Raw genomic sequence first — 15,241 nt, forward strand, 5'->3', positions numbered from 1 at the left:
GCCGTTCAATGTGCTTCTTACTCACCGCTGATTTCTTTGTTTTTTTTTTTTCGTTCTTTCTAACACGACCCTACCTTTCGCCTACGTCGTCAAACGCATGCCTCACAAACTGTTTCGTGTGTGTCTTGTACTATTTGTTATGTGTTCGCCCGGCGTCGATCGCGCCCACGCGCCTCTCCCCGCGAACTCCGATCCCTCGAATCCTGACACGATACTCCTCGAAACACCGCAATCCCAGAAAACACGACGGAAACCCACGAAAAGTCCTATTATTACGAGCTGGTCGAGGAGACCAAGACAGAGTCCCGACCGAGTTCCGTGAAATCGAAGAGCCTGAATTGGCCACCGCAAAAACCGATCGAGGACGTCACGTACCCGACCGCTAGTCCCTTGTACATCGACCCGAATCCCGCCCTCGACAGGTGCAACAAGCAGGCGGTCAAAGAGAAGAAGGCCTGCATCGAGGCCTGCGAGAGGGCGTTGACGAGAAAGAGGTGCGAGAGCGCCGATCTCGAGGTAGAAAGAGTCACCGGGCAGTATTATCGGTTCGACGAGGACCCGATGGACCGCGTCAGTTGTCCGGGTCCCGTGTACAGAAAGGTCGAGCTGGTGGAGTGCGGCAGACAGTCGAGGAGCGAGATCACCTCGAGGCCCAGCTCCACCGACAGCGTGAAGAGGTCGCTGACGCCCACCAGGATCGCCCAGCCTGTACCGAAACCATGGACGGCCACCGTCTCGACGGGCAACAGCCTCTACGAGCAGAGCTACGGGGGCACGGAGCCGCCTAAGGTCTGCAAGAAGTTCCACTCGAAGGAGATCTGTCAGCGGGAACGGATATGCGAGAGGAACCAACCGTTCCGGGAGGAGCATCGCTCGTACCAGTCGACGGTCTGTCGACGGGAGCAAACGATTTGCGACAAGCCTCCTCTGCCTGTTCAGCACACGGTCAAACAGGAAGAGACGAGGGAAGAGGTGACGGAGATCGACAAAGAGGTGACCGACTTGAGACCGGCGGACGAGATCGACGACGAAGATGGTAAAGGGATCGGAGGGGAGCACGATTTCGTCACGGAGACCACGGAGGAGGACGTGGACGGGATGCACGTGAAGAAGAAGATGACGTTCGAGAAGACCGTGGAGAAGCTTCCGTCACCGGCGCGACCTAGCACGCCCATGGTCACGGAGGAGACCACCGAGGAGTGTTACACCAGGACGTCGTCGAAACACATCGACAGAGAGGTTCAGGAAACGGAGGAGAAGACCGTGGTGGAGTCCGCGGAGGTGGTTACGTCGGCGGTGGACGTTCAGCAGATGCTGGAGCAGGCCAAGCGGGACGAGGAGGAACAGAAACGCGAGCAAGAAGCGGAAGAGAAGAGGAAGCAAGAGGAGGAAGAGAGGAAGAGACGCGAGGAAGAGGAGCAGAGGAGAAGACGAGCGGAGGAGGAGCAAAGACGACGGGAAGAGGAGGAAGAGAACAGCAGACGCGAGACCTTCGAGGAGGAGGTGGTCGAGGAGGTTCGGGAGCAACCGCTGGGAAGAACGGTGGTCCGCGAGGAAAGGATGACGGAAGAGGAGGGCGACACGCCCGGCAGCAAGAAGCTCATCAAAGAGACCTACGAGGAGATCACGGAGGAAGTGTTGGTCCAGGAACGCGTGAGGAAGCTGGACATCGAGGACGAGCGTAGAAAGAGCCTGCGTGAGCAGGTGGAGGTCCATCAGAGCCTCAGGGAACAGCAGGCGCCCAAGGAGCGACGCGTCTGCTCCAAGTATCCACCGGCCCAAGAGATCATGGAGACCAACAAGAAACACGTGCAGTTCGTCAAGCAGACGGACAGCGGACCGAAACCGATACCCCACTCGGCGATTCAGAACTCCACCCCCAAGGAGTGGAAGTCGGAGATGGTGAATGCTCTGACGACCGCGCCGGACCGACCATTCACCCCAGGCGGCACCACCACGTCGACCAGCGTCAAGGAGGTCTACACGGAGGAGACTATATACTTGGACCACAGATGTCGACCGAAACCGCCCCCGCAGGACATTCGTCCGATCTCGCCGTTCCAGCAGGCCCTGATGATCGCCCCTGAGCGTCCCTACACGCCGCTCAGCCGCGAGATCGGCCCCGAGGACCAGAAGATCGCCAGTCGTTCCGGTACCCCGGCGATCCAAGGGGAGAGGATATGTCCACCGGCCGACATACTCTTCGGAGAAGTGAAACGGCCGCCACCCTCGCCTAAACCGTGCGGGCCTCGGCCTCTGCCGACCCCGCCGCCCGATTATCGACTCAGAGACCGCTCCGCCTCGCCCTCGCGATCCAGACCCCAAACGCCAAGCAGCAAATGCATCACGGCCAGCCTAAAGAAGCCCGACACCATCCCGTCGTACCAGAAGAACCTGGTGGCCATGAGAAGAGGCGCCGTCGAGAGTCACACGTACCAACCTGGTAGCAGGACCCCAACACCCACACCAGGAAGATCCAAATCGCCCGCCCAAGGACCGCCAGAGCCTCCCTGCTGTTACGTGAAGGCCCACGCGCCCAGGATCCGCGACGATCCACCACCCAGACGCAGCGGCGTCCACTTCCCCACCAAGAAGAGCGTCTCGTACAAGGTGGACGAGGACACCGACGACGGACACCGACACGCCGAGTACGCCGCCACCAAGACTGTGGACTTCGACGAGAAGCAGACCGACGATCCGGGCCGCGGGCCCACGGACGCCGTTCACGCCCAGTATCAGGAGAAACGGTTGATGACCAGCGAGGAGACGCAACAGAGGAAGCAGACCGTGTGCAAGAAGTCGCTCGAGGTGGTCGAGGACTTCGAGAGGTGCGAGAGAAGGGTGCCGACGAGACCACTGCCGGAACCGCGCGAGAGACCCAGGACCCAGGAACACAAGAGCGTGTGCGCGATCACCAAGACCAGCCCCTCGAAACCGACGCTCTCCTGTCCCATGACTGACTCAGCCCCACAACCGGTCTACAGCAGCTCCACGGAGGTGCGTCACGTCAGCTACGGAACGTCCACCCCCGCCAAGACCTGCCCAGACACCGGCGTGACGGTGATGCCCTGCAAGGCAGTCTCCGACCAGGGCACCAAAGCTGGCGTGGTCGTGGTGCCCTGCGAGGGACCGAACACCTGCTGCCAGAAATCAGGCGTTTGCGTGATGCCCACCCCCGATCGGTCCGGTGTCTGCGTCTCACCATGTTTCGGCGCCAAGACGACGGGCGTCTGCGGTCAACCGTCGGGACGCTGTGGTCGCGAGTCCGCCTGCGACCTAGACGTACCCAACTGCCCGATGTCCGGGATCTGCGTGTCGCCGTGCGACGATGGTTCCGTCTGCGTGGCACCGTGCAACAAACCGGGCCAAAAGGGACTTCCCTTCCCTCAAATCCCTTTCCCCTTCAACGATCCGTCTCCCCCTGCTCCTGCGCCCGCCCCTCAGAACAGAAGCTCCTTCGAGCCCATCCACAAGCCTCGCACTAACCTGAGTGGGCAGCTCGCGCGACTGACCGCCAAAACAGGCCACAGCAACACCCCCACCGTTCAATTGTACAAACCCCAGGCTCAAAGTCAGACGCAGAGCTGCTGCGAGTCCAGTAGCTACTGCTGCAAGACCCAAAGTTACTGTTCCTCCAAAACCCGCTGCCAGTCGGGCGGTCAATGTTCGATCAACACCCGCTGTCAATCCGGGAATCGATGTGAGACCCAGAATAACTGCCAGGACGGTATCCACTGTTCCCCCTCTAGAAATACCCAGAGTTTAGTAGACCCACCAAATTTGTCATCCCACCCGGATCTAGGTACCGGAGTCGGTGGCCTCGGTGGTGCCGGTTCCAAGAGCGGAACATTCGCTGGCAGCAGCGCGCCGAAACGCGGACGGGGCGTCCTCAATCAAGCTGGTGGACCGGGATCGCGATTGCCCCTCTGCGCTCATTGCAACTCTTACGTCAGGTACACTCCCCCGTTGATCGTTCATCGGTGTGATGTTTCTTTCTTTGTTTGTTTCATTTCAGTGTTTTTTACGTTCCGTCGTCGCTGTTACCGCCATTTCGATTCCCCGCGCTTCATCCTCCAGCCTGTTCTTTTTTACGCGTTTTTACGTTTCGTTGGCATCCCCGTTCCCGGAAAATCGGGACGCATTCGGCCGCTTTGGAGCACCTGCACGAAATTCAATATTAATTTGTTTTTTTTTCTCATTTTATCCAAGCTAATAGCAACTATAATGGTTTGTTTTTTTTTGTACTGTCGTGATTAACAGTGTTTACTTTGCACGATGTTAACAGCTAACGGAGAAAATACTAATCGCAAGTCGAACGGTCTCCTCATAAAACCAGTCTGCTGTAAAAACGACAAACAGTGCACAAGGTTCGTAATATAGTAGACTATATGGGCGAAACGATTTTCGATATCAGTGCTAGAAAGATAATAGTTAATTGTGAATGTCTGGCTTAATTGTCGTTTCTTGTCGCTTCGTTCTGCTTGTTCGCGTTGAATCGTCGCGACGAATAATCGAATTCCGCTCGAATCCGTTCAGGGGGCCGTTTATCACCGCCCTGGGGCAAATTTGGTGCCCTGACCACTTCGTTTGCGTCAACACCCAATGTCGTCGACCGCTACAGGACATTGGATTCGTGGAAGAGAAAGGACAGCTGTATTGCGAGTACTGTTTCGAACGTTTCATCGCGCCATGCTGCAACAAATGCAACAACAAGATCAAAGGAGTGAGTAATCCATAAACTTAATCTTGAATTATTAACCGAGTCGATGCTCGGTGTTTCAGGATTGTTTGAACGCAATTGGAAAGCATTTCCACCCTGAATGCTTCAAATGTACATATTGCGGCAAGCTCTTTGGAAACAGTCCTTTCTTCCTCGAAGAGGGATTGCCCTACTGTGAAGCTGGTTGGTTCCCTCGATCCATTCTGTTTATCCTGAAAAGAAAAACCAGAATAAGCGTACATTGCTTTATCGTTCTTTTTCCGCAGATTGGAACGAGCTGTTCACGACCAAGTGTTTCGCGTGCGGATTCCCAGTCGAAGCTGGAGATCGTTGGGTAGAGGCCCTGAACAATAATTACCACAGTCAATGTTTCAACTGCACGGTACGCAATTAGTGCGAGAAACGCTTCTCGAAATAAACCGATCGATTTCTTGGCGAACAAAGTCCAAAGAAACGGATTGTCAATTGCCCTCTCCTTGTATCGATTTCCCTCGACTGCAGCAGTTTCCGGAATAATATACAATCGCTTAACAACTTCTAAATCTCATTGACCATTTAAACGTGCCAAATTTCGTGACTTTCGTTCATCGAAATCGTCGATTTCATGGAGATTCTATACGTTCTTGTTCTTGCTTTTCCAGATGTGCAAGAAGAACCTCGAGGGTCAGAGTTTCTACGCGAAAGGAGGACGTCCGTTCTGCAAAAATCATGCGCGTTAACGCCCCGACGCTTGTTGCCCTAACGCACGAAAGGAAAGGGAAAACTGGGTATTGGGAGGGGGGAATTACAGAAAAATAGGAAAAAAAACGGACAAAAAATTGCGGATAAGACGCGTATATTAGCTTTACGAGCACGAATTCTTTCTGCACGAATTGTACTTTACCGTGATTATTTCTTGTTCTTCTTGTATCGTTACGGTCGACGACGACGTTACAGAACTAACACAGCAGCCGCGAGAGCCGCTAAATTCTTATCGATAGGACGATCGACGAACGTATTTATTACGAACGAATACGCCAACGGAATACGAACAGACTTTATCGATTTAATCGTACTTTATCCGATTATCCAAATGCCATCCTCCAAGTCGACGCCGCGACGGTGTCCTTCGTAGCTCGAGGATCGCGGTTTCAGGACGAGCACAATTAAATTTAATTATAATTTCGAGAAATTAATAGGTAGTTCAGAAACGAATGGAGGATTTTAAATAATTGTAACTCGATCGAGACTTGGCGTTACTCTAAGATCCTGGAGTCGATAAATTCCTTAAAGGTATTCTCGATAGCATTAGGAATTCAATTTTCCAAGTGTTTAACCCCTTCTGTGTTGAATTACTTACGTTATGTTTTAGTTGAACGAAAAAAAAAAAATGATACTTTAACTGAAAATATTAGTGCAGTAGGACCACGAAACATATTTATGAAAACGAATGTATTGGAAACTGATTGGAAAATACAAACATTATGTAATATTATATGGCATCATTGAGAGAATGTTATAAGAAATCAAGAGATTCAGAACTTGGATGAAAATTGTAGATACTTTCTTAATAAATTAATTTTAATCTTATTTGTAAAATAAAATGCAATATATACTTTTAAGTTCTCGATATGTATATACACCGATGCAAATTATTTCACTGACACATTGTTTTGCAACTGTTATAATAACGTGACCAATGATTCGTCGTAAGTAGAAACAATTTAAGTAGTCAAATGTCATTGTTTCATCGAATCTTCGCGCATACATCTAAGAAGATCAACCGAACATGATGATATACCATATATAGCAATTATAAAAGAAATTAAAATTTACTAATGAATTTATATATTTATTACCGAATGTTAATCCATCGGAAACCTCTGTTCCGTCGAATCGATAGATCAATAGGGGAAAGAATTCTAACAGAAAACGTTCGTCGAAATTATTCATTCCGAGTTTGCAACGTAAAGTACAATTTATTACTGAGAAACCTTTGCCAATCTTTATGGCATAAATATTGGCAAACGCGTACTATTCGGGAAACCGCCATTTATTTCTGAACTACCTAATCATCTTCGAAGGTATCGAATCGACTCTCTGCACTTGAAAAGCAACTCTCGATCGTCATTTGATATATTTTTATAATCTTCTTCGCTCTGTTGTGCATCGATTGATTCATTAATGGTAAAGGAATTGATTGACTTTCCCTGATCCAGGAATCAGCTCGAGGCTCGAACGTTCCGTCTTTTAAAATACAAAAGTACGTTTTCACGCTCGAGTCTCGAGCTCGGTTTCTCGAATTGCATCGAATCGACGGCCGTGAGTTGCTCGAGCGCAACGAAGAGTTGAAATTTCAAGAACTCCTCGCAAAGGTCGTTACGATGTCGATGTTTACCGTGGTGTCGACATTCCACGGTTAATTGGCGGATCGAGCGACCATAAAATATCGTCCGGGGGGGGGGGGCCAGAGGACCCTGTCAAATGGCGTTTCCATGTGACGATGCGCCTCGAATGCCTCGTAAAATTCTGCAACGATACGACGAACGAGCGTCTCCCCGGGTCGGATCACGCAAAGGTCATCCAAGCAATTAGTATTACCAACATTATCACATATTTCGTGCTCCCCAAGGTGCATCCGGCGCGTCGTCACGATAATGTCGACCCCCTTCGCCCGGGGGATTCGCGAAGATCGGACGAGGAGACGTCTTGGTGCTCGATTCCCGGTAAAACGATGTTCAAAAAGATACGAGAGACTTTGGTGAATTCGAATCCGACTGGTCATCGATGCGTGCATACGTATAATCGATCCGCGGTCGTCGATCGACGTCGGATCATCGATCAACGAACGTTCGTCGGGGACACTTGTTAACTTGATCGATTCTTGGAGCGGAGTTCGAATCCTCGTGCATGCGAATCTCGTCGTAAATCAACCGAGGGAACCGTTCGTTTCCGAGACAGCAGGGATCAACTTCCATCTGTCGTTTAATCGTCCGACCGTTTTCCACCCAAGGTTCTCAGGACACGCGAGAAGATACGACGGAGGGAGAAAAATCGGCTTCGAGGATCGAGGAACTTGCACTTGATAGCGGTTGTCGTATAATTTTTTTTAGACAAGGTTACCGATTTCTGTGCCATCTTCGCGGGCTCGTGTCAGACAGTAGCTGCGGCCGAACATGCCGGCGAATCGAAGGACATTATCGATATAGACGTTACAGAATTTTAGCAAATAAGAAACCGTGTTGAAAATCACCATCGGTCTCCGTTAACCGAGCACGAAACGGCGCAATTTGTGATTATTGTTAATTTAGGTCGACTGCTGGCTGAGTACCGCACGAGCCTCCTGTATCCGTGTTACGTGTTGCTTACAATAAAATAAAATGTTCATGTAAGTTTCGTTGATCGCGAGTGTTTCTCAATTGCCTTTCCTGACACAGTAATATCCTTAAATTATTTATAAATCAAGTTTCTCAGAGTTTTAATTCGCCTTGTATTCTATGGCTAACGCAGGAGCGAATCCAGAAGGTTTGACATTTATTGAATAATAATTTAAAACCCCTCCTCTGGATCCGCCACTGTAAACTCGTACACGAAGCTAATAATAACGATAATTATCGCATCGAAAACAGCAAAATGTCACGGGACACGAATAGAAACAAAGAAACGTTTCGACGTCACGCGAATCGCCCGTGTCTCGAGATCGTGGTCAAGTTCTCGAAGGGAAAGTGTTCACAGCGCAAGAGGAGCTCGAAGACGCGTCGAGTGCTAAGTCGGAAACCGTTTCGTCCCTAACGAGGAAGTAGCTGATGGAACGTCTCATCGATTTGTCGTTAAAGTAACCTTGCGGTACCTCCTACCTCCGAAGCCCCCAGACACGCGAGACATTTTTCTGGCGAGTCTTTTTGCAACAAATACGTCATCGCCGCGGACTTCAATGAACGTGCGCCTATTAATACGTATCGCGAAAATAGATTCCAAGGAGCTCCACCGGAAGCGTTTCGACTACTCGGTGAACAGAGACTCCCCCGGAAGGTCAGAGCAAGGAGGAGAGAATTTTTGTTTTAGCAAAATCGTAATCTGTTTCGAGAGGGGTTAGCGAAAGAGAACAACGACCCTGGAAGCTCGAACTTGAACCGTCGGTTATTCTTTCGGTTATCCTGGTAACTATGATGCGAATCAGGACTTTCTATCGAATATTTTGTACGTGGGCTGAGATGTTAAAATAGTTTTCGAGCGTTCGAATATTCGATATCGAGTAGTTCTCGCACCTAGGGTAAACTCGCGTGTACGCGATAACGATCTGTAAAGGAGTATCGGCGAAATTCTTTCGCGGACTCGCGACTTGGGAGACTTCCGGTGTCCTTGCGGTGTCGCGGTGTCCACCGGAGGCCCATAAAAGCTGTAGAGCGTCGAGGAGATCCGGCATACGGGCAACCTGCGCACCTGCGACCAGGTCAAAGCGATTGCGTAGACCGAAACGTGGCGGTGCACCAGTGGGAATCGGGATTCCGGCTCGCCTGCATGCGGTTCCATCGAAATATTTGAATGTCAAAGGCTGCTAGTCGCGAAGAATGTCGGCTCGGGGAGCTACCAGCCGCGCTCGCTGAGGGATATCTCTGTGACAAACAAACGAAACGAGACAGGATGGTATCCTTCGGACCGGAACGCACTAATACGAACACGGATGCCTGAATTGTTCAAGCCTCGAAGGACCGTAACGTTTTTATGAATGAAAAGTTCGAGCTATGGCGAGATAGAGGATCACATCACACTCGAGAAAGGTGAGTTGGATCAAATATGTATATAAGAACCATGGACTTGGAATGTCCTAGACTCGTAGATATTCTATTTAAAACCATTGACACGAGTGTTGAATATTTACTCCGAATTTCTGAAACCGTGGCTCTGTATATGCTCGAACAATTTGATTTATGTTTTCAGACAAGCACACGATTTCCTCCGTTTCTCGAACCGAAGACTCCGTCAACGTTTGTCGGTCGAGGCATGATCTACTGACCTAATCGTCTTCCCGCGTCCCGTCTGAGTACAATGTTCCGGTATGGCAGTGAAGTACTTGGACGGGCCCTTCGTCTTCAGACTTAACGACAATGGTGCAGGACCCCATCTCCTTGTACAGGTATAAATCGCTGAACCGAAAGTAAAAAATATAGCGTTTCTAGAAATCAGTCTGGCGTTCGAAGACGTTGATCCATCTTGCGTTAAAACACCCTTTAGTGTTCTCCATATTGTGTTCCTGCGATGTAGAGAAGTATTCCTCGAAAAATCCTAATTGAAAAAAGAGAATTATATAATCAATATATAACGAAGATGTTAATATATTCAAACTTGTAAATAGTCCGTGCATAATAATAAGTCGAGTGATTTATGACTGACCTCGAGCACTATAGTCTGAATTTTTTAATACCTTTGCTTCTGGCCTTTACCTCCGAAGGTTCCCCCGATTTGGTGGCATTTCGTAACCAATTTCTATTTACAAAACAACGCAAGCTATAACTAAACAAAATTAGCATACGGAACACAATTTGAGAACACAACTTTTTCCCCGTGTCAATTTTACTTGGCTACGGATAATAATAAGTAGGATAAGTATTTTTAACCACGGTCGGTCGACAAATCGATGTAACAGATTTTACGGCAACAGGTGCGAATAAACCCGTAGATAGAAATACATATTACAGTGGTATAGTCTCCGCCCAGTGATAATAGTCAGACACGGTGCACGAGTATTTCTCGACGTAAACAAATTAAAAGAAATATGTAAGATCTCGGTATTCGGCGACAGAGATTCATCGAGGTACTCGAGCAACGATTGCATTTCGAATATGGGACTTTGAAGTTAACTTTGGGCCGGATTCTCGTAATTTTTAATCGCTACCTGTGTACATATAAATATCGGGACACTGTCACGCGTTTATGTCGCTTGGTATTTGCTCGACACGATTACAAACTTAGTCGTGACCTTGAACTGAATACTTTTCAAGGTACGTACGGTGTACGTATGCACGTGCATACCTGTCGAGCCGAGCGGGACGCGACGCGCTTTTGCGTGCACCACTTTTAGAACCACCGTTGGGGGGCTATTAAGTAAGTGCCACATGCAATAATAAAAGGGCAAAGAATAGAGACGTCGTGGATCACGGAAAAGATTGTTTTGTCTCTTCCCGGCTTGCACGAAACACGGCTTCCCTCGTAAAGAGGGCCTCGTTGGTAGCTGTCGACGAATCGTGACGTTATTAATAATTCTTTCTGTCTCCATTAACGCTAGAACTACCGACAATTGTAGCGTGTTTATTTCTACCAAAGAAATTGAAACGACAGATACGCGAAGAGATATACAATGCAATGGAAATAAGTGTTTATATATTCCCTTATAGAAAATTACGATAAATTTTTTACAAGTTTTATTAGAAATTACGAATGGATCATTTTGACTAGTGTTAAGGAAAATTTCTCGCGGTGGTACCATATACTGATTTTTTTGTATAAAAAAGCTACGTTCCCTCGTGGTATAGATGATCTCTGCCCCCTCAGATCTGAAAAATAAATTAAAATTAAAAATTGAACGATACCAATGTGACTTTTATAGCAATATTTAACTCGTTTCGAGTGCTCGATAGAATCGTTGTGATTGGCCTGAAAAAGATTTCGTAAAGGGGCGTTAGACCGAAAAAGGTTGGGAAATGCTGCTCTAGACGGAACGCGAAACGTTGCGTAAAAATTGTTTCGCTAACGATTCTGGGTAAGGAAACCAGGCTACAACGACGCCAAAGTCGATCGTTTATAATTAGAGCAGGACAGGCATTTTCTGTCGTCATTGTTAAATTTGCACAACCGAACGAACAGTCTGATCGTTTGTCGCGAAAGAATTCAGAAGTATAACACGAATCGATACGCGGCTGCAGTTCGTTTTCCTCTTTTGTGAATAGGGGGATGAAACGATCTAAATTAGGGATGAAGAACCTTTTGGTATTGAAAAGCCCGCATCGTTTATACCCATTTTAGAGTACCATAACTGCAACCCTTGGTTTTGTTAACTAATTGATCGACCGGATAACTTCCCTTGTTAGTCTAAATATGGGCGTCCCGAGACCGATAACAGGCTACGAAGTAACGTCGAAAAGTATCCGTACGTAACAGTGGCAACGGTGGTGTAAATGGAGTCGACGTTCTTTCGGGCCGGATCGATTACGAAGTTGTAAGAAAATGTTTCATTGTACAGTCGAACAATAAAAGTAGGCTACCGGTAACAACGGACAGGGAGTATACGGTCGAATTTAATTCTAATTAAAGGCCTTGGCTCGGTTTTGATGTATAGCGGTAGCCATTCTTAATGCTCTAATAACACGACAAATAAATCAAGGGCATTCTCCGCTATTTTCGCGTGCATGCTCGAAACTTTGCGAACCCTGGAATGCGTAATATTCGGGATTTAATCGCCGCCTACCCGGTGCTTTACGCCTGACCCGAAAGTCGCGCGTTTAAAGGCTTACGACAGGGTCAAAGTTCGAAAAATTGATAAAGGTTTCAAAATTCTTTAAACTAACTTATACCCTACGCATATTTCCATGTTGCAGTAACAAGAATCTAGTTTACAAAAGTATACTTTGACAATTATTTACAATTTTTGTACGTCCGCTGTTCACCGCTTAACCACTTAAAGTATTATTAATATTTTATGTCTCAAACTCGATACGATCTATCGATCTCATTTACCCCGAAAAAAAGGGATGTTCCTGCTTACAATTAGCCTAAGTGAGCTCGAAAACGGAACGAGACTCGTATACTTTTCCACAGGTTTAACCAGATATTATTAATATTTTATGTCTCAACCTCGATGCGATCTATCGAATTCATTTACCCCGAAAAAAGGGATGTTCCTGCTTACAATTAGCCTAAGTGAGCTCGAAAACGTAACGAGACTCGTATACTTTTCCACAGGTTTAACCAAGTATTATTAATATTTTATCTCTCAAACTCGACACGATCTATCGAATTCATTTACCCCGAAAAAAAGGGATGTTCCTGCTTACAATTAGCCTAAGTGAGCTCGAATAAGGGAACGAGACTAGTATACTTTTCCACAGGTTTGCACGGAACGCGGCTGGAGGGAATACACCGGTGACAATAATGTATTCAAAGATCGATGGAATTTATGGTGGCGGTCCGGCGGTTTCCCTTCGCCTCATTACAGGCCGTTGCCCTGGCAGGTAACGATACATCGGGTCCTTTCGTTCGCCTAAAAGTTTACTCGTAAAGTCTTATCAGATAAGAAATTAATTGGTAAAACAATTGCATAATGTTACCTTAATTGTTGCACCTGCTTTGTTCTTGCAATAATCATTCCCTAGTTAAGACGTCTAAGCTATCGATCTCGTAGTTCGTCAATAGAATTCCGAAAGGGAGCTCGATCTGCAGAAAAGACAATCTCATCCGTCACCTGAGATGCATGAAGAAAATGCACGGCTCGATCTACGACTTCAGGTAACGATCTTGATCTCTGTAACGAGTGTTCGATCGTTAGAAAAATTGAAACGCGTTATGATAGTCCAGCAGGGTATAACTTACCGTCGGAATACACGAAAGTGGCGGAGGAATGCAGCCGTTGCGATGAGGACAGGATCTGGATCTGCAAGCCGGTCGGTCAGAGCCAAGGAAAAGGGATCTTCCTCTTTCGCGTGAGCATATCGTTCATCGTATCGAACGATCTCGCCACGGACAGGGACAGAATAAAAGAATATTTTTCAGAAACTGAGCGACCTTACGTACGACAACACGACGATCGTGCAAAGGTACATCGAGAATCCTCTGCTGATCGGCGGCTACAAGTTCGATCTACGATTGTACGTCTGCGTACCCTCGTATCGTCCTTTGACGATATACTTGTACAAGGAAGGCCTGACGCGTTTCGCCACGGAGAAATTCTCGTTGGAACACCTGAACGATCCCTTCCGGCATTTGACCAATTTCTCTCTGAACAAGCTGGGTCCAGGGTACGCGGAGAAGAAGGAACGCGTCGGTTCTGGTACGATAAACCATTCTGAAACTGTTTTCGAAGGCTCTCGAAAGCTATTTATTTCGAAAGCTAAATTTCATTTTCATAGGTTGCAAATGGACGTTCAAACAGTTGAGAAGGTATTTCGAGCAGACGGGTTACTTCGACTGGTTCCTCTGGCAGAGGATCTCCTGTTTAGTGAGTCTAACGATACTGAGCCAAGCGGCGGGTATACCTAAATCTTCCAATTGCTTCGAATTCTTCGGGTTCGACGTGTTGATCGACAAGAATTTGAAACCGTGGCTACTCGAGGTGAACAAATACACCGATCTCGTTACGAGACCAAAGCGATCGTCCCTAACGCGTGGATAATCGGTGCTGCGACAGGTCAACGTCAGCCCGGCTCTGAGCAACGACTGCGAGATCGACTCGGAGGTGAAGAAACCGCTGCTGCACGATTTGTTCGATTTACTAGGTCTTCCGGTATGCAACACTGGACTCTCTCTATTCAAGATATGGTCGGCGAGCCCGGTCGACGACGAGGTGGAAGTGTCTTCCAAGTTTTGTGGAGGTCGAACCGCGAAGAGGAAATCCAAAACTGGCAGGGAGACCGACGGTTTTCTAAACTTATGCACGGAACTTCAACCTACTGTATGTATGAATGTCGTTTGTCTCTACGCCATTTTGGTCCTGTCGCGGACACGTGATTTTGTCTACCCTTGAATGCTTTGCATTTGTATTTAATAAAATAATTTTGATCGTCAGCTCAGACGATCATCTCTGCACGATTGTTCGAACGCGTGGTCCCGTTACAATCCTTTGTTGGTGGACAAGTATATTCCTCGCGGTTTCCGGGGCACCAATCCAGAAAATCACGATAAAACGTCGGTGTGGGACAATGGCAAGGACTGGAGTACACCATGCGTGAAGGAAGGTGGATGGGTACGCATCTACCCGTTGACTCGAACGAACGATGACAATGCGACGGAGTATGCGCCGTCGTCGGTGTCGGAGTCTTCGCGCGTCGTGGAGAAGGACATTAAGAACACGGTTCTTTGTATACAGAAGTAGCGGTCCCTGATTATATGCGTTTAAACAACGTCGGGATACGACAATTGTTCAACTCGTCGACTTTGTTTTTTTTTTTTCAGGTATCTGAAAGCTGCCAAAGAAGTGTATAAGAAAAATGAGAAATATAGGGACGAACAATGTAACGCTATGCTGCGAAAAGCGCTAGAACTGACTACCGAAATTTGGCTGCCAGGAAAGTGACGATCGATTATAAAAACAAAAATCCTTGTCTTTCGAGCGTTCTGTTTTTTCTTCGTCTTTAACGCAATATTCGGCACGATACGCTTCGACGATTTAATCATTTTTACGAACGCGATTTAAAAGGATCGTGATATTTACACGAATTATATTGAACTTTGATTTTCTACCGCCGCTCTGTTCATCTAACGCAGTTTCAACAGCCAAACCGTTAATGATATTTTTTTAAATAGCAAGATAGATTTTAATGTAATTACGCT

General features: G+C 47.6%; 2 protein-coding genes across 6 annotated transcripts in view; both read left to right on the forward strand.

The window, feature by feature from the left end:
* The window catches only part of LOC122403110, a 42,006-nt gene extending 33,915 nt beyond the window's left edge, over positions 1-8,091 (forward strand). For all 5 annotated transcript variants that reach the window (XM_043406447.1, XM_043406453.1, XM_043406460.1 and 2 more), the window contains 5 exons: positions 239-3,953; positions 4,537-4,723; positions 4,783-4,903; positions 4,987-5,102; positions 5,362-8,091. In XM_043406447.1, the coding sequence (XP_043262382.1) occupies positions 239-3,953; positions 4,537-4,723; positions 4,783-4,903; positions 4,987-5,102; positions 5,362-5,439 (4,217 nt within the window). In that variant the 3' untranslated portion in view covers positions 5,440-8,091. The remainder of the gene's footprint in view (positions 1-238; positions 3,954-4,536; positions 4,724-4,782; positions 4,904-4,986; positions 5,103-5,361) is intronic.
* A 953-nt stretch (positions 8,092-9,044) lies between these two features.
* On the forward strand, positions 9,045-15,230 carry LOC122404278 (probable tubulin polyglutamylase TTLL2). The gene is made up of 10 exons (XM_043408219.1): positions 9,045-9,480; positions 9,641-9,836; positions 12,805-12,927; positions 13,098-13,201; positions 13,266-13,395; positions 13,466-13,742; positions 13,822-14,024; positions 14,100-14,363; positions 14,478-14,779; positions 14,864-15,230. The coding sequence occupies exons 2-10, from the start codon at positions 9,759-9,761 to the stop codon at positions 14,982-14,984; spliced, it is 1,602 nt and encodes a 533-aa protein (XP_043264154.1). The 5' UTR covers positions 9,045-9,480; positions 9,641-9,758; the 3' UTR covers positions 14,985-15,230.
* Positions 15,231-15,241: the final 11 nt, after the last annotated feature.

The sequence above is a fragment of the Colletes gigas genome, unplaced genomic scaffold (genome assembly GCF_013123115.1).
Source record: "Colletes gigas isolate AHSC1104 unplaced genomic scaffold, ASM1312311v1 Colletes_gigas_Sc00002, whole genome shotgun sequence".
In the NCBI taxonomy this organism is placed as follows: domain Eukaryota; kingdom Metazoa; phylum Arthropoda; class Insecta; order Hymenoptera; family Colletidae; genus Colletes; species Colletes gigas.

Excerpts from the sequence above, each read along its gene's own strand:
- LOC122404278 (XM_043408219.1), top strand. The coding sequence starts at position 9,759 with ATGGCAGTGAAGTACTTGGACGGGCCCTTCGTCTTCAGACTTAACGAC. Across the intron at positions 9,837-12,804 it reads GACCCCATCTCCTTGTACAG|GTTTGCACGGAACGCGGCTG; the intron begins GTATAAATCGCT and ends ACTTTTCCACAG. Across the intron at positions 14,364-14,477 it reads GCACGGAACTTCAACCTACT|CTCAGACGATCATCTCTGCA; the intron begins GTATGTATGAAT and ends TTTGATCGTCAG.